The sequence below is a fragment of the Psammomys obesus genome, unplaced genomic scaffold (genome assembly GCF_907164565.1).
Source record: "Psammomys obesus unplaced genomic scaffold, mPsaObe1.curated_primary_1811, whole genome shotgun sequence".
Classification (NCBI taxonomy): domain Eukaryota; kingdom Metazoa; phylum Chordata; class Mammalia; order Rodentia; family Muridae; genus Psammomys; species Psammomys obesus.
The window spans coordinates 14,991,581-15,014,025 of record NW_026592118.1 but is presented as its reverse complement, the minus strand read 5'-3'; the positions used below and the strand labels follow the sequence as shown (position 1 = coordinate 15,014,025).

At 42.0% G+C, this 22,445-nt stretch overlaps 1 protein-coding gene across 1 annotated transcript in view; it reads right to left on the bottom strand.

The window, feature by feature from the left end:
• The window catches only part of Reln (reelin), a 423,857-nt gene that overhangs the window by 357,507 nt on the left and 43,905 nt on the right, over nt 1–22,445 (bottom strand). The window contains exon 2 of the mRNA XM_055612891.1: nt 7,414–7,524. Coding sequence (XP_055468866.1) covers nt 7,414–7,524 — 111 coding nt within the window. The remainder of the gene's footprint in view (nt 1–7,413; nt 7,525–22,445) is intronic.

Genomic DNA, 22,445 nt, shown 5'->3' with positions numbered 1-22,445 from the left:
AAAGGTCATGCCCTTGAATTATACAATGATGTTTATTTTGCATCTCTTTATGAAAACACAGGCAAAATCAGCATAACCAGATCTTTCTCGGTAAATATAGGCTGGCAAATGAATACGCCCACCACACAGGGCTCTACCTAATGAAATTTCTAGTGGCTGTTTTGTTTTCATAGATAAATAATAAGCCCTAAATATGTATCCACAGTGTGTGTGGTTCACAGACCCAGACAGAACAGCTTGGACTGACTTACATCTAATGGTTAGGGAAGGACTTCATAAGGAACATTTGCAAAGTTGTAACAGAGTTCTACTTAGTCCTATCATGAAGCACAACCAGAAGTCAGCTTAGTAAACCCTTCTGTCTTTAATAATAACAAAAATGTGCATGGTAGCAATGAACCCTGGCATGAAATCTAAATCCAGTGATGATTTTATATGAACATATTTATATGAACCAGAAACTAATGTAATAGATCCAAAGTCTGCCTTAAAACAAATATTTTGTTTTATGAATATACCTTAGTGTCAAATATTTTCTTTAAAAAGTCAAACAATGAGGTGTTGTTTTGTTTTTTTGTTTTTTGTTTTTGTTTGTTTGTTTTTGAGATAGGGTTTCTGTGTAGCGCTAGCCACCCTGGAACTTGCTCTGTAGACCAGGCTGGCCTCGAACTCAGAGATCTGCCTGCTTCTGCCGCCCAAGTCCTGGGATTAAAGCTGTGTACTACCATTGCCCAGGTGAAGTTAAGAACTTTTAATGCTAATATTTTAACAGGTTTTTTTTAATTGATTCTTTGTGAATTTCACCCTAATGCACCCCAACGTCACTCATCTCCTGTTCCTCCATAGCCAGCCTCCATTCTTGTAATCACCTCCCCCAACGAAAATAAAACAAAACAAAAAAATATTTCATCATAGAGGCTGTAATGTGTCACAGGGTGTCAACAGCATAACCCTTTTGTCCCAAAAACTTTACTTGCAAATGTTCATTGCAATAAGTCAATGGACTGGATTGAGGCCTCTGGCTTCTCTCACGCTATCAACACTGAATTCTCACTCTAGGATATCCTGTTGTGTGTCATGGAGATCCTGCACCTTTAGTTCTGCAGGACCAGCCCCTTCACAGGCTCTAGCAGTTCACAGATGAGATAGATGTTGCAGGGGACCAACTCATAGCCAACTGCTATGATCTGAGCCTGGGTGATGGCTGATTCGTTCTGCCTGCCAGCTCTCCCACTTTCCCCAGGCGAGGGGTGGGGCAGTAGCAGTCTGGGACGGGACTGGCTCCCTTCCACCTACATCATCAGGGCCAGATCTCCTGCACTTCCCTAGTAAGGGGCGGGGCTGGCTCTGCACAGCCTTCAGACATGGATCTGGCCCCAGGAGGGAGCCGAGACCAGGGCCATCTACAAGTCCTTCGGTGGTAACATGGCAGCAGACATCCGCTCAGTCTTCTGTTGTTGCAGAGCCACAGACCAGCAGCATGGGCCGGGCCTTCTCCACGGCCTCATGTGGCAGCACAGAATGCTCATATCAGGCTGGTCCTCACCGCCCTGCCATCTCCAGTTCCATCTGTCTTCATAGTGTGCAAACTGCTCTGCTTCCTCTCTCCATCACATACTAGCTCATCGTAGTGGTGCCCGCACATACGCCATGTCAGCCATGACATCTTCCTTAGAAAGGTAACATGGCTAGATGTTTGTCCAACCCAAAGATTCCAAAGGAAATAAATCCCTGGCCAAAGTTAAACACAGCACAGAAAAAGAAAAAAAAAAAATGTAATGAACTATGGAGTCAACCAATGACGAGAAATGAACACAGCAGGACGCATCGAGTCAGTTGTGGGTCTCCACTCTGCAGATCCTGCTCTTCTTCCTGGGCCTGGGAGTCGCAGCAACTCGCGCAGCTGCATCTGCGTTTGTCACTGGCTCTGTGGGTGGACAGTGTAATCCACCATTTCCCAAGGAGCAAGGACAGCAGCCGCCTTCCTGTCTCCTAGTGCACAAACTGCTGGGCTTCCCTTCCTCTCCCTTCTCTCCACCACCTATTTTATTCCCTCTATTCTTTCTCTTCTGTCACTCCGCCACCTACTTGCTTGCTTCCTACAGCACCCAGCCTGGCAAACACCGTGTGACCCATGGTGTTGTCCCGGACCCTCCTGGACAGGTGTTGTCCTGTTGCGCCTCCTGACATGCTTGAACCCAGCCAAAGCTAGTATTTTAGAGGCAGTGTTGGGGCTAACTTATAAACATCAATTAATATCCATTAAAATGTGATTCAAAGAATGCTTAAGAGAAAAAGCTAAAAAAAAAAAAAAACGAACTTCAGGCTCTGTTCACTAGAGCCTCCTAAACTTGGATTCATCAATTCCTACCATTTTAAAAGTTTTATAACGTAAGTGATTAGATGCTTAGCTGGCGCTCCCCCCCCCCAGAAAAAAAGAGAGTGATGGAAGATACCAAGACCTCTAAACATTTAATCGAACAACTGCTAACATGGCAGATGTGTTGGCTGAGCTGGGTAAGTTTATAGAGGGTTTAACTACAAGTGTAGCTGCTTCTGCATCGGATACGTCGACCTGCTTTTCCGATCCCAGAGCCAGAGTGTCAAAGATGGAGTAAGATCTCTAGCTTTTAGAGCCAGAATATTAAATATTTAGTAAAATGAATTTCAGCTCTGGCAGAGAAACAATTTTATATGAAAGGGTATTCAAATATTCCTTCATTGAGCAACCACAATAAGCCTTGAAGATTTACATGATTGAGCTGGAATTCAAAGCCAAAGACAAGAGGGAAGCACTTTTCTTACTTTTTTTTTTTTTTTTTTCTGGAAAGCACAAAGAGAAATCCATAATTAAGCATCACGCTTCCCCAGGGCAGCATGTTTTCTTACACTGACAAGCAAAATGAGGCATTTCAAACCAGGCATCACTGTGCACTGCCATCTCTGCGTAGCTATTGTTTTAATGTGTTTCTGGCTATTAGGCATTTGTCTATTTTTGGTCGGCAAGGCATGCATTTTATTTAAAGAATTCTGGTTTTGCACAAAAGGCTGTAGTTATGTTAGTGGAACTATGTTTCTACAACAGTATCTAAAGAATAACAATGGCCTTATTTGGGATGCTCTCATATGCGTTTGATATTCAAGAGAGTAAGCTGGAACTTTAGTGGAATTAATACAATTAAAATTAACTCTAAGTAGGAAAAAAAGTGTGAATGTCTATTTAAACTGAGCTATATGCTTTTCTTTGCCTTATTTGTCACAGCTAATTAAAGATATCACAGGCAAATCCTATGATATGCTGGAAATGCTAAGCAAACCATGCTTAACATTCCATCAAAACAGTCAGAGACTAACAACAAATTATGTATTCAGCAACTCTTTTGTTCTCCATTGAGGAATGAATACCATATCACCTTCGCACCTTCCTGCCATAACCACTAAACTATTCCAAAACTCTTAAATTTCATATTCCATAAACTTCTGCTCGCTATTACATTTGTATGTGATCATTTAACCACTAGATAAGTGTTTCCACTAGATAAGTGGAAACAGTCATTAAAATCACCCAGGTGATTTTATGACTACCCCTACCCCAGTTTCTGATTCGCCCCATCTGGACTCTGTGTGTGTGTGTGTGTGTGTGTGTGTGTGTGTGTGTGTGTGTATGTGTGACATCGATATGTATCAGAAGGTCCAGCAGTGTCTCTCTCCAGCTTGGTGACTCACATTGTACTTCCCATGCTTGGGAGGCTCAGACAGGAGCATTGCCAGGAGTCAGCACCAACCTGGGTGACTGTTATGTTATACCGTCGACTGGATGGAACCCAGCATCACCTAGGAGATACGCTTCTAGGAATGCTGTGAGTTACTATCTTGATTAAGTAAACTGAGGTAGAAGAGCCACCCTAAGAGGGACGACATCATTCCCTGGGGTTGGGTCTTAGGCTGCATTAAGGTGCCGACTACTGATGTAAGGTCCGGGCACCTTAAGCTCCTGCCACAGGACTCCCTCTATGATGGACCAAACCCTCCAATCATAACGAAACAAGCCCTTTCTCCCTTGAGTTGCATTTGTCAGGGTGTTTTATCACAGCAACAGGAAAAGTAACTAAGAAAGCTAATTGGACTGCAAAAACATTTTTAATTAATTAGAAAAAAAAAACAAAACAAGAATCATCTAAGGAACTTTAAAAGTTACCAAATCACAACTCCAGGGTGTTTGAAACTGACTGTACTAGAGTAGAACCTGGAATATACTTAAAATAAATATTATTCTAAAATTCACAGTGAATTGGATGTCTTAAGTTGTTGTTGTTTTTTTTTTCTGGTGGTTTAAAATGATAGGATTTATTTTCTTTTTTTTTATGTCTTAAGTTTTTATCAGTTAAATTTGGCAGCCACACTTATGAGTTCTACTATAGTAAAATGGTAATATTTATGTTCAAAGTATAGATATGACTGTAACTAGCCCCTTCATCTCTGCAAAGCACAAAAAGGGTGGGGCAAAATAAGTGGACTCTGTATTCCTAAGTCCTAAGAAGAAGTCCTAAGAACATTTCCTCCCAAGTTTAGCCTTAGAAGTAGCCTTAAAGGTAGGTATCAGAGGTCACTGGCCTTCATGGTACTGGCAACAGAAGCCAATCAGGTCACCTGGCCTTTGCAGTGCGGGCAGTGGGCACCACTATGATGAACAAATACATGATGGAGGGATGGGGAAAAAGAAAAATGGCATGTAGGGCTGGTGGAGCAGTGTGCTGTGGTCTGGAGCTTATGTAGACACAGACTCAGCCTCTGAATACACTGACCAGGCCAGAGCATTGGCCCCACTCCAGGCAACAAGAAGGCCTTAAATGAGGAAGGGTTCACTTTCTGGAACAGACCTCCTCGAAGGGCCACTATGGTTGATGATGCCACCAGAGACCATGTTGGCATCTGTGGCCCATGCTGCTGCCCCAGGCCACAAAGAAGTCTGTTCCTTTAAACTCCAAGATCAAGGACCCTTGCAAAGTAGCTATGAACACAGGCGTTTTTGCAGGAGAAAATGTTTATGGGATAAATAACATGATTAATTTTGGTTGAAAATCTATTTTATTAGACATTAGAATGGCTACTCCTGCTTGCTTCTTGGGTCCATTTGCTTGGAAAACCGTCTTCTAGCCCTTTACTGTCAGACAATGTCTATCTTTGTGACTTAGGTGTGTTTCTTGTATGCAACAGATTTGGGGTCTTGTTTATGCATCCATTCTGTTAGTCTGTGTCTTTTTATTGGAGAATTGAGTCCATGCTGAGACTTATGGCCAACTGTTGGGCAGAATGCAGGGAATCTTTAAAAGAAGTGGGAAGTAGTAAGATCTGGAGAGGACAGGAATTCCACAAGGAAAGCAACAGAACCAAAAAATCTGGGCACAGGGGTCTTTTCTGAGACTGATACGCCAACCAAGTACCATGCATGGAGATAACCTAGAACCCTGCACAGATGTAGCCCATGGCAGTTCAGTGTCCAAGTGGGTTCCATAGTAATAGGAATAAGGACTGTCTCTGACATGAACTGATTGGCCTGCTCTTCAATCACCTCCCCCTGAGGGGGAAGCAGCATTACCAGGCCACAGAAGAAGACAATGCAGCCACTCCTGATAAGACATAATTGACTAGGATCAGAAGGAAGGAAAAGTGGACTTGGGGAGGGGCATGCGTGCAGAAGGGGGAAGAAAGGAGGGATTGGGAGGGAAGGAAGGAGGGAAACACAGGGGGATACAAAGTGAATAAAGTGTAATTAATAAAGAATTTAAAACATAAAAAGAAAAATAAATAAATAAATAAATAACATGAGCACATAAGGCTTTTGATGATGCAGTTCCATCAGTACCACCAGCGGACAGGACAAAGCACTGTATCGTTTCACAATTTTAGCATTAGATCGGTGATTTTTGGTCTTACATAAATAGATATTAAAGTTGCATTTTTTATGTTCTGAAGACTCTAATCCCATGTAGACATGAATGAAGCATATGGGTAAAAACAGAGATTTCCAAATTGAGAATCCTTGAAAATTAGCGACCCTCTTGTAGCCTTCTGCCTCTCCATAAAAGTAATCTGCCAGATCTCTAGCTTAAAAACAAACACTATACTTAAGTAATTTAAGTATTAAGTGACATTCTTTTATAACTTCCCATGGACTTCAATTATTTTAACAAGTACTACTGGCCTCTCTTTATGAAATGCTTCCTTATTCCATACTGTGGAACTTTCACTCTCCTCCAGCTTGGAATAGCTCTTTATGAGAACAGGCTAATGAAAGCTGAATGATACAGGGATATCAGAGTCAAATGTATCAAACTGAGTGAGAAACCCAGAAACTTACACAAACCCCCCCAGAATCCAGTATAATTGCAGCAGTAGACAGAGGGAGCAAGAGAAAAGTTTCATTTCCTGGTAAGGATCCTGGGAAATGGTAACTGTCATCTGATGTTGGTGGAAGGTAAGCACTACAGAAATCAGGATGGAGGTTCCTCAAAACCCTGAAATGGAACTGTCATATATTCACTCTTGGCTATGTAGCAGGATGGCTTTAGGCCAGCACACCACACCAGTGATTTATGCATCCATGGTGATGTCTGCACTATTAACAACATGGGAAATAGAACCAGCCTAGATGTCCATCAACAGCTGAATGGAAAAACAAAACAAAACAACAACAACAAAAAAAAAAAAAAACAAACAAACAGTTCTATACACAATGGAATTTTATGCAGCCTATAAAATGAAATCATGACCTCTCTGGGAAAATGGATGCAACTAAAAAGCATTATGTTTAGTGAAACAAGCCATGTTCAAACAGTAAAAAAAAAAAAAAAAAAAAAAAAAAAAAGCTGTTTTTCTGAAATATGCAGAACCTAGACTTAAAACTGTGTGTTTATTTATAAGGCATGGGACTGGAGAGATCATGAGGTAGGGGAAAAACACTTTAATGGAGGAAGGCAACAGACAGTAGAGGAATACACATGGTGAGAAAGCAAAGCGGAGAACTGAATAGGGGTGGGGAACCTTTCAGAAGACTGGAGGGGCACAAAGGAAATCAATGAAGGAGGAGAATGAATGAGATTACCGTATAAAAAATACATGCTAAGAAGCCCATGTATGTTAAAGGGGGAGGGGTAAGGAAGGAAGGAGAGTGAGAGAGAAGAAAATTTAGGAAAGGAAAATTGTCTATCAAGACTATGGTTACCTGAGCATTTACATGGCCGTTCAGTACACCTGGTTTCAAGCACAAACACACAAATGATTTTATATAACTTTCTCTTTAAAAGCTGAATACCTTTAAAACTCATTGTTTCCAAACAACAACAACAAAAAAAGGTAAAATAACTGTATAAAATCTTGGCAACTGCCATTCCTCCTAACAGGATAGCTTACCAAACCCAAAGGCACTGGAGCCTCCAACGCTCTGCGAAGACTGGACGCTTGTGGAGGTGTACAGTCCTGTCACCAGCAGGCCGTCAAAGAAGGTGCTTGTGGAGATTGTCACTGAAAGACGGGAGGAGAAAAGAGACTGAGTTAATGTGGTGAGAGAGACCAGGCACACTCTGCAGTATTAGGTGTAATCATTAACCAATTAACCAGTTATGTTTTTGCCCTATTTTAGTGTGCATGTGGGAATATGCGTGTGTGTGTGTGTGTGTGTGTGTGCGCGCACACACACACACACACACAAAACTGCAGAGGAAACAAAAACCTCAGCACTTTAGTGCTTATAATTTTATTATTGCTGGTACTAAATTTAACGCACAGCCCTACCCTTTTGCATTTATTTACATATTTCCTAGCCACACTAAAAAATCTGAAAATAATGTACCGCTGAATAGATGGTTTCCCCCACCTCCACGCCCACCTCTGGAGTCATCAGAGCATGGCTGCAGTTTCTGGCATTATGATAAAACACATTTTAAAAACATTCCATACTTGGGGAAATAATCTCGAGTCAGCTGAGTGAAGAGCAGAGGGATGCGGGATGCGGGATGCGCTGTGAATGCTTGTCCTGAGCCTACACTTCATAGATGGGCTCCCTGCCGTTTCTCAACCCAGCACGCCAGCCTGCTACTCTTGCGGACGAGAAGGGGGGCCAGTGCATGCTTTCTGTTTCAGAACGAAGTCTGCAAGAGGAGTCCGCTTGGCTTCACGATCACAATGCTGAATGTTCTCAATCAGTATGTCTCGGTCCCCACCTTAAAAACAGATCGTGATTTGCTCCTTGCTGTGATGGTGCTTTTTTTTGCCCAGCTCTGAAGAGCTAAAGATGCCATTTGGAGAAGGCAGCAGAGGAAGGTAATGATATTATTTTGGAAGTGCACAGATCAAGGCTGTCACCCTGCCTGATGGCAATAAGGACAATAGTCAGTCACATTAACTCTGATGAGATGGTTTAAATGAAACTCCAGGACATCCAGTGAGTAGAAATAAATGGTCTGAAACATTCTTATCACACAGCATCAAACAAGACACGTGTCTAATAAAACAGCTTCACATCATGCCATCTCCCAAATAGCACTGGGTGTTCGAACACATCGCCTTTCCATCTCCTAATAAAAAATAATAGTACATTTCAGTGCTGGAATGTAAATCACTCATTGGGCTCTGAGCTCAGCTATCTATATGCATCTCATTTAACTGTCAAAGCTTGAGTGTGAGGGGAGCACTTTTATTATCCCTGCATAAAAATGAGCAATATAGGGAACGGAACCAAGTGCTATCAACTGTTTCTGGTTCATATTCTGCTTTTCCTTCTATCACTATGACAGGACACCCTGACAAGGAGGAACACTAGGAACGCAAGAGTACATGTGGCTTTCAACTCCCTGTTGCAGCCCACCATTTTCAGTTAGGCAAAGCAGAGACTCAAGTAGGTAGTGACCTCCCATCTGCAGTCAGGCACAAAGAGAGAAACAAACGCACCTGTGTCACCTACCCATCTACGCCTACGCTCAGCTAGCTTCCTTTAATCTTGCACAACTCAGGACACCACACATAGTGTGTGTGTGTGTGTGTGTGTGTGTGTGTGTGTGTGTGTGTGTGTCTGTGTGGTGTCCACACAGTGGATAAGTAACTATCAAGACAACCCCCGGAGACATGCCCACAGGCCAGCTTGACCGAAATAATTGAGATTTTCATGTGATTTAGGTTGAGAGTTGGAATTAACACATGTTGTTTATTTGGTTTCTCTCTCTTTGTTTTTGTTTTTTTTTTCTATTCCCCTCAGATGCCGAAGTAACATACTGGACAGTATCTTATAGTTCTTTTACCAGGGTGTTGAGGAAGACAATTAAGGAAAAAAGATCAGCCAATAACAGTGTTACCAGTGGGAGAGGAAAAGGCTGGTTGATGCCCCCTGGGCAAAGATAGGTAACAGACAAGGTCTGGGAATCCAGTCCTCCTCTGTCAAGGGACCTGCAAGGGCTTAGGAGACCTGCTTCATCTCTGAGTTTGAACTCCTTGTCTGCAGAACCAATATCCCAATCCCTGAGGTCTCTTACCCCACTTCCCCATAGAGCTGAGATGATAGGCCTGACTATCTCGACTAAGATTAATGCGTTTCCCCATTGCTTCTGTGTCCCTTGCTTTATGAGGTCGGGCGGGGGGGGGGGAGTTCCTTCCTGTTAAGATGCCCTTATTCACCATCAGATTTTAACGTGTCTGTGTCTTAAGTTATCCTCACAGCAAGAGACACCTAACCTGCAGTGTCTCCTGGGACTCTTGTGTGTCTACTTGCCCTCACTCCTCACCACTGCAATCAGTCAACAGGAGTAGGTGTGTCTAATGCGCACCGCCTGGCTGCTGTGGGCTCTTCTGTACTCCCTTATACTTCAGCTCTGGTTCCCAAAGCCAAGAAGCTGAAACTGTGAGGGTGTCTGCTACTGGAGGCAAACCTAAATTTGAGCTTCAGAACTCTCCACACTGACCAGTAAGCAATGGGAGTGGAGGGTTCTTATAGTCCTCATTTATGAAAGGGAAGACACTGTGAAGACACCAGAAGACTTAGAGGACACTGTATCTATTATGGAGCTCTGTCTTCTGAACACAATTCCATGAAGCGGTAAATAATCATATCAGTTCTCTCCTTTCCCTCCCTCTTTCTTACTGAGAACAGAATCCTGTACAGAGTTCCTGGGCACCTGCCTTTCCAGAAGCAAATGCACATCTAGTTCCTGGACAGTCCACATCAAAGCGCAAGGACCTTCTATCTCCCCGGCACCCATACAGCTACTCCATCTCTGAATTCTCCCGCTGAGTCAGAACTGTGAGCAAGTGAACTCAAGACCAAGTATCTGCCCTCCCTCCAGAAGACTTTCAGTACCCATTCAACGCCCGTGAAAACACTCTTGGAGAAAGGCTAAGTACTGAGTACGAGAACCACGGGTGACAGGTCTATTGTCCTCAGAAACTCAGCACTGGTCCCAAATAGGTGTGCCCATCCAGTAAAACAAAAGCTCCCCGCCCCCCCCCATGATGACAAGTGATGAATCTGATTCATCGGCAGCTTCGCACATTGCATAGTTCTTTACAGCCTGAGAGCACTGCATCTTTGAACTCCCTGGCAAGTTTGTGATTCATTTGGGGGCTGAGGCTGAGGTCTGCCAGCCCCTTCTGATTGCCATCAAGGTCATTTAACCCCTGTGCCAGATACCCCTCTCACCAGACTATGCAGTACCTATCTTGCATATTCTGGTATTTAAATCCACCACACATTAGAAGGCCCCTTTGAATTCAGTTCTTCACTTTGCTCAGATCTCAGGTCCTGAGGCAGCAAGGTGCATTGAAGACAGGTCTGACGTAAGGAGGCTAGTTCTATTTCAAGTATGAATGCCGATTTACCCTATCGGATCGGGTGAGCGTTTCTGTTTGGTCGTGTTTTCCTGGTAGAGATGTGACTAGCTATGAAGAGCGGAGAAGGGCCCGAGTGAATGAAGCCTTAACTGAATGTGTGCTGTTCACATAAGTAAGGCCTTATCAAGGACCCAGGGGAAAAGCGTTCCTCAGGTGCGGCTCGGAGGGATGACGGCCTTCCTCCAGGGATCAGGAGCAGATGGTGACACTGCGAGTAGAAAGTGGCCCCCATCACTCTCCCGCAGGACATTTACAGCCTGAAGATGCCTCCTTACAAACTGTGCCTAGTTGGGTTAGCTAAACCTGTCTCCTCGATCCAGCTCTATGCCATAAACCCTGCCCTCCTTGGTTCTCTGTATGTAACTACCCCACCTCCGTGTGCAGCTGCATGAAATACTCTTGTAATAAATACGCCGAGTCCCCAGGATGCTGTAGCTTCTCCATCTTCCCCACTATCTTTTTCTTCATTCCCTTGCCAACCCAGTCAGGTCCAAGTCCCCATCCATGCCGGGATATGGCAGGTACCCATTATTTGGCACTGCTAGGAGTATTTAACCGTGAGAAATAATTTCTCAACACCGAGTGAATGAAATGGAGTTGTTGAGAACTACTCTTGTAAGGGAGCCTGGGTCCCACAGCGTTAAATACCATCTAGAAACTGATGCCTGCCAAATTGCACTTTCCACTTCAGGCCTCTTTCCCAACTCTAAATACACCACAAGCTGCTGCCCGGCACCTCACTTGAATATCTAGGAAGCATCTCAAGAGCTTGCTCTCCATGTAACCAACACTCAACACCTACCTCCCCCAAAAGCCCAGTTGTTGGCTACACCAGCCTTCTGGTTATTCAGACCTAAAACATTCAGCCACCTCTGAAATCATGTTCCTTCCACACCCCATTCACATAGTCCACCAACCAATCCTGCCAGCTCCGTTTTAGATGTATTTCAAATTTAGCTACATATCTTGTTGCTTTGAGTAACCATTGTCTCTCCAGAGATTGTTTCACTGTGGCATTAACCTTCCCGAAACTGGAGGGCCAACTCTCATACCCCTTCAACTCGAATGTCACGCTATCAATGAAGGCTGTTTGGACTGTACTATATGAAACTGCAGACAACCCCGCCCACCTCCCCCACAGTCCCAGACTCCCCTAGTTGAGTCTACCTTTCTCCTCTTTTTTTTCCTATAATTATTCCCATGGAACAAAGTGTATTGATGTATCTACTCAGAGTATTTTAATTACATTTATTGTAAGTCTTGTTCTGTAGAACAATGTTTCCATCAAAGCAAATACATCTGGTGTTTTGTTTAGTAAAATATCTTGTGTCTAGATAAAGTCATGACACTTTTAAGTGCTCAATAAATATTTAGTGAATGACTAGTGAACAACTCATTCACAAAATAATAATGTGGGGTTGTCTCCTCTTCAGCTTATTTCCTGAGAACTGTGTTATAAATTCTATGTTTCAGGATTTACGTCAGCTGAATCCCATTTGGAAAATACACATAGAAAAAAAGAGAGAGAGAGAGAGAGAGAAAGAGAAAGGCTGGTTCTTTAAATATGTAAAATGTTTTCCAGAATACAAGACAGAGCAATTCATAGAGAAGCTAACCAAAAACATTTGCAAAATAAAAAAGCAGGTTGACTTATGTATGCATAAGTTCTCACTTATTATGAATACAGAATGTTCACATTTCACATGGCCACCTAAAAGAAAATATTTCCTTGTTCGAAACAAATTGATTATAATCTTCACTGTTTGCTAGACCTGAGACTATAAAGTATGTTTGGGGGAGGGAGATGCATTTTACTCCCCCCCCCCAAAAAAAATGCTGCTCTATTGGCAGTGTGAAACGAGCATTCATTTCCTTCTCTTCAAGCAGACAGGAACAAACTCACATGTGAAATGTGAGCCTCTCTTTTGCTTACTTACTTACTGATAAGAAAGGGGAAATGTTGCCCCAACACTTGTGGGATTTCAGACCTCTCTTTCTGATCAGTGTGTCACTCCACTCAAGACACACTAGTATCCATTACTAAAGAAAATAATGGGTCTGATTCCTGTGAGGAAGCCCCCGAAAACCCTGCGGTCATCTGATCCACAGCCATGGTCCCATGGGTAAGCACAGCAAACTCCCAGGAGGCTGCTGGGATGCTGGAGCAGGGCATTGGCCACGTGGGCCACGAGGGAGCAGTTTTTACAGAGGCTGCTCTCCCTCCTGGGCCTCTAGTCTTCCAGTCCCTTTGCACCAGGAGCATCTGTCAGCGCATAGGCACATGGGCTGTTGCTTTCATGTACATCCTGACTTGACTCTCCTCTCTTGGAACCTTCTAATGCACTGCTGCCCAAGATCTATTTTCATTTCTTTAGCTCATCATTTACAGCCACAACTTGCCACCAACTCCACAAGTGAAATCATCTTGAAAGCCTAAGAGTGGCTCCTGATAAATGACAGGGAACACATTATATTGAATATTGATATGGCTCACGATAAAAGAAACTGAAAAAAATTATTTATGAATTTATTTCAATCTCTGAGTTAACACAAAAATTTACAACAGTCATAGGTCCCATAATATTTGATCCATTGGTGAAGGTGACTTGTAATGGAAGTTTTAGTTTCTTTAAACACTTAGTTATATTTTGTAAATATGTTTCTGTTTTAATCCCCAGTGCGGGATTTTAGTTTGGGCTTTAGTTTGTCCACAACTGATCACTGCCTTCAGTGGGGGCATGGTCTTTGCCAGCTTGTAATGGCCTGCTTCCTGCAGCATGGAGATGGTTCTGGTCTAGGACTCTGAGGAATATAAATATGAGAGCCCAGAAAAGAGAAAGTGTGGCAGTTTGGAGAGATCAGAGATGGATAGTGTGGCAGCTTGGGGACAGATGGAGAGAAAGGCAGTGGCTTGGAGAAGACCGCTTGCTGCATTTGCTGTTGACAGAGGATTTTTAGAGCCCCCAAAGAACACATCGACCTTAAACAGCCAGGAGAAGTAAAGGAGTCTGCAACCCGTCTCCCCACTAACGTTTCTTCTACCTAGGGTCGGGGGTTGGAAGAGAGGTGTTAAGGGACCCCAAATAAATTAGAGTTCAAAAATGACTAATGAAAGGCAGAAGTAACAAAGTATACATGAATCGACGGTGACTAATGAAAGGCAGAAGTAACAAAGTATACATGGATCAGTTGAAGTGTATGTGTGCGAGTGCGTGCCTGTGTGTGCTGTGTACACATCCATTTTCAGGACGTAAAAAGCATCAGCACAGCCACTGCAGAAACTTTGCTAACTTTCTGACACTAAGAATGCTATTATCCCAAACTACAGCTGGAATACTACTCAGCGAGTAAAAACAAGGAAATCATGAAATTTGCGGGCAAATAGTGGGAACTAGAAAAGATCATCCTGAGTGAGGTATCCCAGAAGCAGAAAGAGACACAGGGTATATATTCACTCATAAGTGGATATTAGAGGATATTAGACATATAATATAGGATGAACATACCAAAATCTGTACACCTAAAAAAAAAAACTAAGCAAGAAGGAGTAAGATGATCAATTCTCATTCAGAAAGACAAACGGGATGGATATCAGAACAGGGAGAAAACAGGCAACATGACAGGAACCCACCACAGAGGACCTTTGAAAGACTCCACCCAGCAAGGTATCGAAGGAGATGCTGAGACTCATAGGCAAACTTTGAGCAGGGAATCTTATGAAATAAGGGGGAACTAGAAAGACCTGGAGGGCACAGGAGACCCACAAGGAGAGCAACAGACCAAAAAATCTGGGCACAGGAGTCTTTTCTGAGACTGATACTCCAACCAAAGACCATGCATGGAGATAACCTAGAACCCCTGCACAGATGTAGCCCATTGCAGCTCAGTTTCCAAGTGGGTTCCCTAGTAATAGGAACAGGGGCTGTCTCTGATATGAACTCTCTGGCTGGCTCTTTGATCACCTCCCCCTGAGGGGGTTGCAGCCTTTCCAGGCCACAGATGAAGACAATGCAACAAATCCTGGTGAGACTTGATAGGCCAGGGTCAGAGGGAAAGGGAGGAAGACACCCCTGTCAGTGGACTTGGGGAGGAGCATGGGAGGAGATGAGGGAGAGAGGGTGGGATGGGGGGGGAAGGGAGGGGGCTACAGCTGGGATACAAAGTGAATAAACCGTAATTTATAAAAAAATAAATATCTTGGAATTAAAAAAATAAAAAATAAAATGTCCCACAGTATTATCATTTTAAATGTTTTATTTAAAACTATTTACAGATGAAACATCTTGTCTAAGAAGTTATAATTAAAGATACAACTTAGGGCACATTAAGATAAAAACTCTACTATAATTTAATATTTGGAATACATTTACAATAAACAACTTTTAGGCTATACATGTCTGATACCTAACTAAACACACTAAAAGATAGTACCTTACCCAATATCCATTTAAGACACCAAAGTTGATGAAAACCTTAAACGGCAATAGATGGCTTTAGGTACATGCTTAATCCATTCTGCCACAGGAGCTAGTGCTAAGTGCAGTCTTACAGGGTCTCGTGGTAAAAACTGAAAAGTTGTTTCCTAGAAAATACCTTCCTCCTTGCAGCAATTTTTTTTTTGTATTTTTTACAACATTGGGGTCTGTGAATCGAACTAGAAACCTTCAGTATAGAAAAACTAACCATATTGTGGATCTTAGGCAGAATTTTGAACGTCCAAGTACTTTTTTGGGCTAAAGTAATAAGTGCATTATTATCCACAATAAGGAGGCAAATGTGCCTTAGCAGATGAGTTCAACACCTCACACAGAATTAGAACCCGACATCTGAACTGTGGTTTCAAAGACCTCCAGGTGACCGCCATAACCAGTACCACCAGGGAAATGTCTCTATTTCCGTTGGAAATACCCTTGGATCCAATCACAGCAGAATGGGCTCTCCCCTTCCTGCCTTTAGTATTATTAAAGGGCACTCTCACCTAGCACGACTTTTCTGTAACCTTTTGCTCAAATCTCACTCATTCTTCAGGTGTGAGCTCAGATGCCATCTACCTCAGGAAGTTTGTCTGATTTCCTGGGGAAAGCTTTCTCTGCCTCTCCAGGCACCCATGAGATCCCAGATGATCCATGCTCCATGCTTCCCAGAGGCCAGGTTATGGGTGAGTGCCAACACAGTTGTGTTGGATTCATAAAGAGACACGCGACACAACATAAAAAATACCGGAAGGAAGCAATGTAATGTAGCCAGAGTAATTGCAACTGAAATCGAACTTCTTTAGAAGACAGTTATTACTCACATGAATCTATGAAACATGAAGGTTTAAAGAGTTTCCCATGAAAACATAATTCGGCAATTATCACAGTGCTCAAAAGTATCTGGGAAATTTTCAGTAGAATTTAACATTAAACATGTTAGTATTTCTTATGTATGTGAATTCCTTGTATTCCTTGTATGTGAATACTTTATGTACATAGTTTAGGTGCATGCCACACTAATCTTGTGATGATTCTTGTCTCTAAGATATTTTACACCATTTTCTTCAATCTAAAGTTTTCATGCCATTCCTCAGATGAAAAATAAGAGGGGATCAAGCACCTGAGGAGGTTCTGCTTATCTTGCCCACATCTGTGTTACGCTGGCAATGAGCTTAGCACCAGGGGACTGTGAGTCTGGAGGCTGGGCTGTGGCGGCAGAGCGAAAACATGACGTATCGGCACAATTCCGTTCTTATCAGTGGCTCAGAGAGCACCTCTGTCTCCAAATGACTAATTATGGAGCCAGTTATTATCTATTATAGCCTCTATTAAATATTCACAGTAAGAACCTAAGACCATTCTTGTAGAAAATCACTGTGAGATGGAAATCCTTAAGAACATAAATTTAGACATTGCATGCTGTTTGCGTGCCATCCCAAAGCTTCTGGGCCACAAATACGCTATAGTCCATTAAACTCTGATCATTGTAAGCGTACTCCATCACCACACTATATAAAAGAACTCTAATGGGGGTGGTTAAGAAGTATACAATATTTTGGCAAACACCAGAGGATGGCAAATTACAAAATGTTGAAATCAATATTTAAATAGTAGTGGTAACACACCAACCACTAGGAGCTCTCGTCTCTTAATTTTATACATTTCAAAGCCAGGAAACACCAGCAGAATGTAATATTGTTAATATTAAAAATAATCACTGCTATCACTGCTACATTTTGCCTTATGAACAGAACCTTGTTTGCCTTTTGAACACAGAACATATTAAACAGCCTGAGGAACAAGCATGTTTCTCTGAAAATGTAATAAACCGAGTTTATTTGCTACAAAGTACCATCAACGTAGTATGTTCAATTACTGATTCTTCTGTAGAGTCCCCAGACCTGGATGTCAGGGCCTCTAGGATCAAAGTATATCATCCATTTGAAAGCTCTTTTTTGACCCTCGAACTACCTCTGCTAATTCCATTTTCCACAAGACTTCTGTGGTTTTCACACATTTTGTCAGCCGTTTCAGTAATATTCCCAAGCTAACATAATAATTTTAAAATACCAGTAAATATGTAAAATTACTGGAGCCAGATTCACTGAGGAAAGCTGTGAATTCACAGTAGTGAGCTGAACGCAGGGACCGCCAGGGGCCAGAGAGATGGCTCAGCAGACAAGAGCACTGCCTGTTATTCCAGCGGACCTATTTCGCTCCTCAGCAGCCATGTGGTGGGTCAGTTCCAGGGCACCTAACACCTCTACTGTTTCCCTCAAGCACCAGGCATGCATGGAGCACACGGGCATACATGCAGGAAAAATAACTGTACACATTTAAAAAAAAAGTAATTTAACAATTAAATAATGAACCAAGAGAAAATGACCTCTGGTCAGTTTATGTGAAAAACAGAGTGAGCTGGCTCCTCTCTTACCCACTAATTCCAACCCCAAACAACAGGGTCATGGTGAAGAGCTGTCTGTCTGTCCAGGGCAACCTCCTGTCTACCCGTGTTTGGAGCAGTGCTGTTAAGTGGGCCACACTCACCGTTTCCTCCTTCCATAGGCTAACACACTGCAAACCTAGACATCTCTAAAACCCAGCATGCATTCGCACTCAAAAGTTACTTCCTCAATAATAACAACAGCTAAGTGATATTTGTAGAACTGAATGCTAAAGCTTTTGATCTTTTCAATGTCCCTTGGAGATAAGTACTATTATTATACCATTTTACCAATGAGAAGAAATAGGATACGGGCAAGCGTGTGGGTGAGTTGAGTAGAGAGCCTTAGCTGGTATATAAAAGGTAGCTTTCAGAAATGGAAGCCAGGTCTCCCATCTTCAGTGACTTAAACACAGCAGCCCCTGTTTCCTGTGTGACTACAAGGGAGGCCAGGCTTGATCTTCCTTGGAAGGCAGCTGACAGTCTTGCTCCCAAGCCCTGGGGCACAGAAGCTATGTCTCGAGAGGGCGCCCAGCAGGCTGTTCTTCAGAATGCACTACAACCCCGTGCCTGCTACACCAATTATTATTATAGCCATTTGTTATTATTATTATTATTACTTGTGTTTTTCATTTCGGATAGATCTGTACTGCTCCTTGGGGAACAAAGGAAGGAGTAGGAATGGCCTCCAGGGAGCAGTAAGTGTAGCTTGATGGAGGACTACACTGAGGACCAAAATAATGAAGCCACAGAGCCCTCGGTCAATATGCTTCCAGATGGGAGAGGAACAATGCCTTGGCAAAAGTCCCACACCTTTGTCTCCACCTGAAAGGAGGAGAACCAGAGCATGAGCCAGGCGTCATGGCAGGTGATGAGACCCGTCATGTGCAACACTTCATGATATATTAAAATGCTTTCTAGGGCGTGGGAAGTGCCCTTTACAGGCTGGAAGGGGGAGCCAGTGTCTCTGGGAGGCCTATTGTAATGCATTTATTACAGATTCAGGGATTCAGATGAACTACGTGTGCCTCTGTGTATCTCATCTTCCAGCAGCACCAGTAAGAAAGGAGATTTATTAACTTAACCTTGGGGTAAGGGAAATTATTATTCCAGTGAAATTCCATCTGCAGACAGGGAGACCCATGTCAGAGTGAAGCGCCTGCATTGAGGGACTCAAACAATGTTCTAAAAATCTAAAAATTGTCCAGTCTATCCTAAGCAAAAATTCCTTAACTAGTGAGCTCAAACAGAAAAAGAAATACGTCCTTTGCTTGCACCTAAGCCAGAGCAGAGATGATCTTATGATTGACATTTACATTTGGCTTTTATGACTCTGATTTTTTAAAACTCTAAATACAATGATAGCATCGTTTAGTTTCCAGAACCAAAAGTACTTTTGCATTATGATTGACAGTATTAACTATAATTTTTTTTAAACGGTAGCCAAGAATTACGGGCATTTGTGATTTATCTCTGGCCTTGGTTTTGGTGTTGCTTTTATATGAGGTAGGTTGATGCTCATACATGAAAATTTCATATTGTTGGGCCTGCACTCAATAAATTATTAAAGTCACGTGAAGAGGAATGCGGTGTTCAGATTTTCAGCGATTTTTATCCTTTTGTTCTCGCTTTTCTCAAAGCAAAGAACTTCTTGTCTATAATACATCAGAACTTAGTAAATTTTAAGCAAAGATTCACCCTAAAAGAAAAGGTTTTGGGAAATTTATTGCCTTCAATCTTCCAATAGAGGTTCTAGAAATGCATTTCTTTTGAGGCATTGATGTCAATCAAGTTTTTCTAGGCTGAGAAAAATAAGTAAAAATAAATCTAGCAATCCCCCAAGCAAAATGCAGGTAAGATAGAAAACAAATATATGTGTAATCAGATATTTGCCAAATCAGATATTTCTCTATGCTCAGATGTTTAAAGCTCTGACAATAATCAGAAATAATTACTCTGTTTGTACTCTGTTTCCTGCAGTAATGTTCTTTTAACATGAAGCGTCTCTTCTATCCCTCCAAATGTGGCTTTTTTTTCTAAAGATAACGAAAGAGGACTTGAACTCGTGCTGCAACTCACAAAGCCATTCCTGTAGTGCAACACCATCAAAACACGCCCGCCTGGCTTCTGATGCTAGCTCAGCCTCCGGGTTTCCACCATGTACACTATGGAAAGTCTTCTCAGATTTGCAACAACTGTACAATCTCAAGAAGATGTGACGTGACACACTTGGTGCGGCAGTGTAGGCCGCCTGCCAGTTGCAGCACAAAATAGCCAAGTGGTATTAATCACCGACAGCTGAGGTAATTCGTAACAAACACAGCTCAGACGAATGTAGCCATAAAATAGTACAAATTTTATTAAAGGGTTTCCTACAATATTCTTTCTTGGTTCATTCCAGTGTACGTCAGATAATTATAAGCCGAAGGCCAAAGAAGGTATTAAATATTTACTGAGCAAATAATACATATGACATACAGAAATTTAAATTGATTTAAGAACTCAGAACACTAACTGATTTGTTGTATAAGGCAAATTTTAAAAGCATCCCGCTTACTTTATAATCAGATTCTGTGTTTGTTGCTCAACTCAATCATTTATTAAACAAATATTTGTAATGTGCTACTCTTGGCAGTAGGGACATGATACTGAGTCATCATATGGTTACAAAAGTCACATTTGAATGATGCTCTAATCCATTTTTAGGAGAATCCCCTTTTCAAAACTCACTTAATAAAATCCAAAATTAATCATTTGCTAACACTGAAATTAACAGAATAATGTTAGGCAAATTATATAAAAGAGGATGCTTCAATATTAGTACATGGCTAGTTGCACTTTTAATATACTACAAGTGAACGCTTTTCAAAAAATTTAAATTAAAAATCATTTACATGACATATTGATAGACAGCCTCTGAGAGTTACTTGGTAATTTTCAGAAGAAGGAATAAATGCACAGATAATTCATGTAACATTAAACTGTAATTACAAATAATAGGGGTGAAATGAAAAATACTGCACTTTGTATTTTGCAACATGGCAGTTCGTCTGATGAGTCTTAAAAATCTCTTTTTAAAAATAACAAAAATCTCCTGCAGCTAAGTACAAATTTGCATTTTTGATATAGTTATGATCTATTTTTTTCAAGGATAAGGGTAAAGAAAAATTCCAAGTGTAGATAATCAGGAACTGTCTAGGAAGGTGCTAAGTGATTGGTTTTCAAAGATTTCTGCCAAGGACTGAAAGATTGCTTCTCAGAATATGGTTAACTTCATGTTCTAGTACAGGATTTCTAAGTCTTAATCTAGCCTTTGCACATATGTGGTTTTAATTTTTAAGTTTTCTTCTGACGACTGTCCTAAATTTTAAGTTAAATACTTTGTATAGAAAAGCAGGGATGGAAGAAAAGCAACCTAATGTAGAAGTCCATCTTTATAAACAGATATTGTTTGAATGCATAAAGGTTTGAAATGTAGCTCTCAATAGATTTTTAAATATTGGTCAAACTATAATATGTACTTCTTTTGTATCTGCCAATGTGACAAATGAAATGTTCTGCAGCCAAACAGGGAGAATTCGGTAGAAGCATTAGCCGACTAAAGTCTCCCAGAGGGTAATTCACTTTCATAACTCAAACTTCCCATCACTTGAGGAGCTTGTTCAGTCACCAGCCTGGGCTCCCACTCCTCCAGGATTCTGCCTCATTGGAAGAAGACCAAGGAATGTGCATGTTTCAACAACGTCCATCCAGGCAAGCACATGGCAGGTGGTCTCGGGGCAGATCAGTTACAGTGATCTGAAAGGCCCCAGAGTGACAGCTCCTGGGAAGCAGAATTTCTAACGCTGACTAGCCATGGGACTAGAAGTCATAATTGAATTGAACTGGGGCTACGTTAAGAAATTTGCTTCTAAAATGCTGCTTTGCCTTTTGTTATTAAGTGCAGTTGCCTTCTCGCAAAAACAGCACAATGATTACCAGGGTGAGGAAATAGTGGGATACCTGTTCCCAGTAGCCCCCACTATGTCAGTGAGTGGTCTCTGACTGATGAGGACTGATCAAATTCAGAATAAGAGAGAGGAGCCAGAGTTGTAGGCAGTTTGGGGTCAATGTCAGAATCCTGTGCTGGCATCTTTGGCAAAGGGGATAACTGGATGTCTTGACTGCACATTACTGATGTGAATCTGGCACACCATGGAGGACATTAGCCTGGGCGACATATCGAAAATGTTGGAGATGAAGAAATGAAGAGAAATGAGCATACCATGTGAAGAGTCCTTGCTGAATGCCAGCTGTGCCTCTCTGTTTTGTTGACCAGCAGATCATTAGAATTACTAATAGACCAGCACCTGGTACCAGGAGTGGAAGGACATGCCTGTAATCCCAGTATTTGGGAAGCTGGGGCAGAAATATCAGGAGTTCAAGGTCTTCCTCTGTTCATAGCAAGACTGAAGTAGCCTGGGCTTGTACAAGACCTTGACTCAAAAAACTTAGTTTGTAATTGCTAGAAATGGTCTTATAATATCTCTATTCCCACAAAATGTAGCCTTGGTGCTCCAGACCATCATGTAAGCATTTCAGTACCATGGATGGAGAATGGAACAAACACTGGCATTTACTCTTCTCCACAGTGTATATGTCTCACCTCA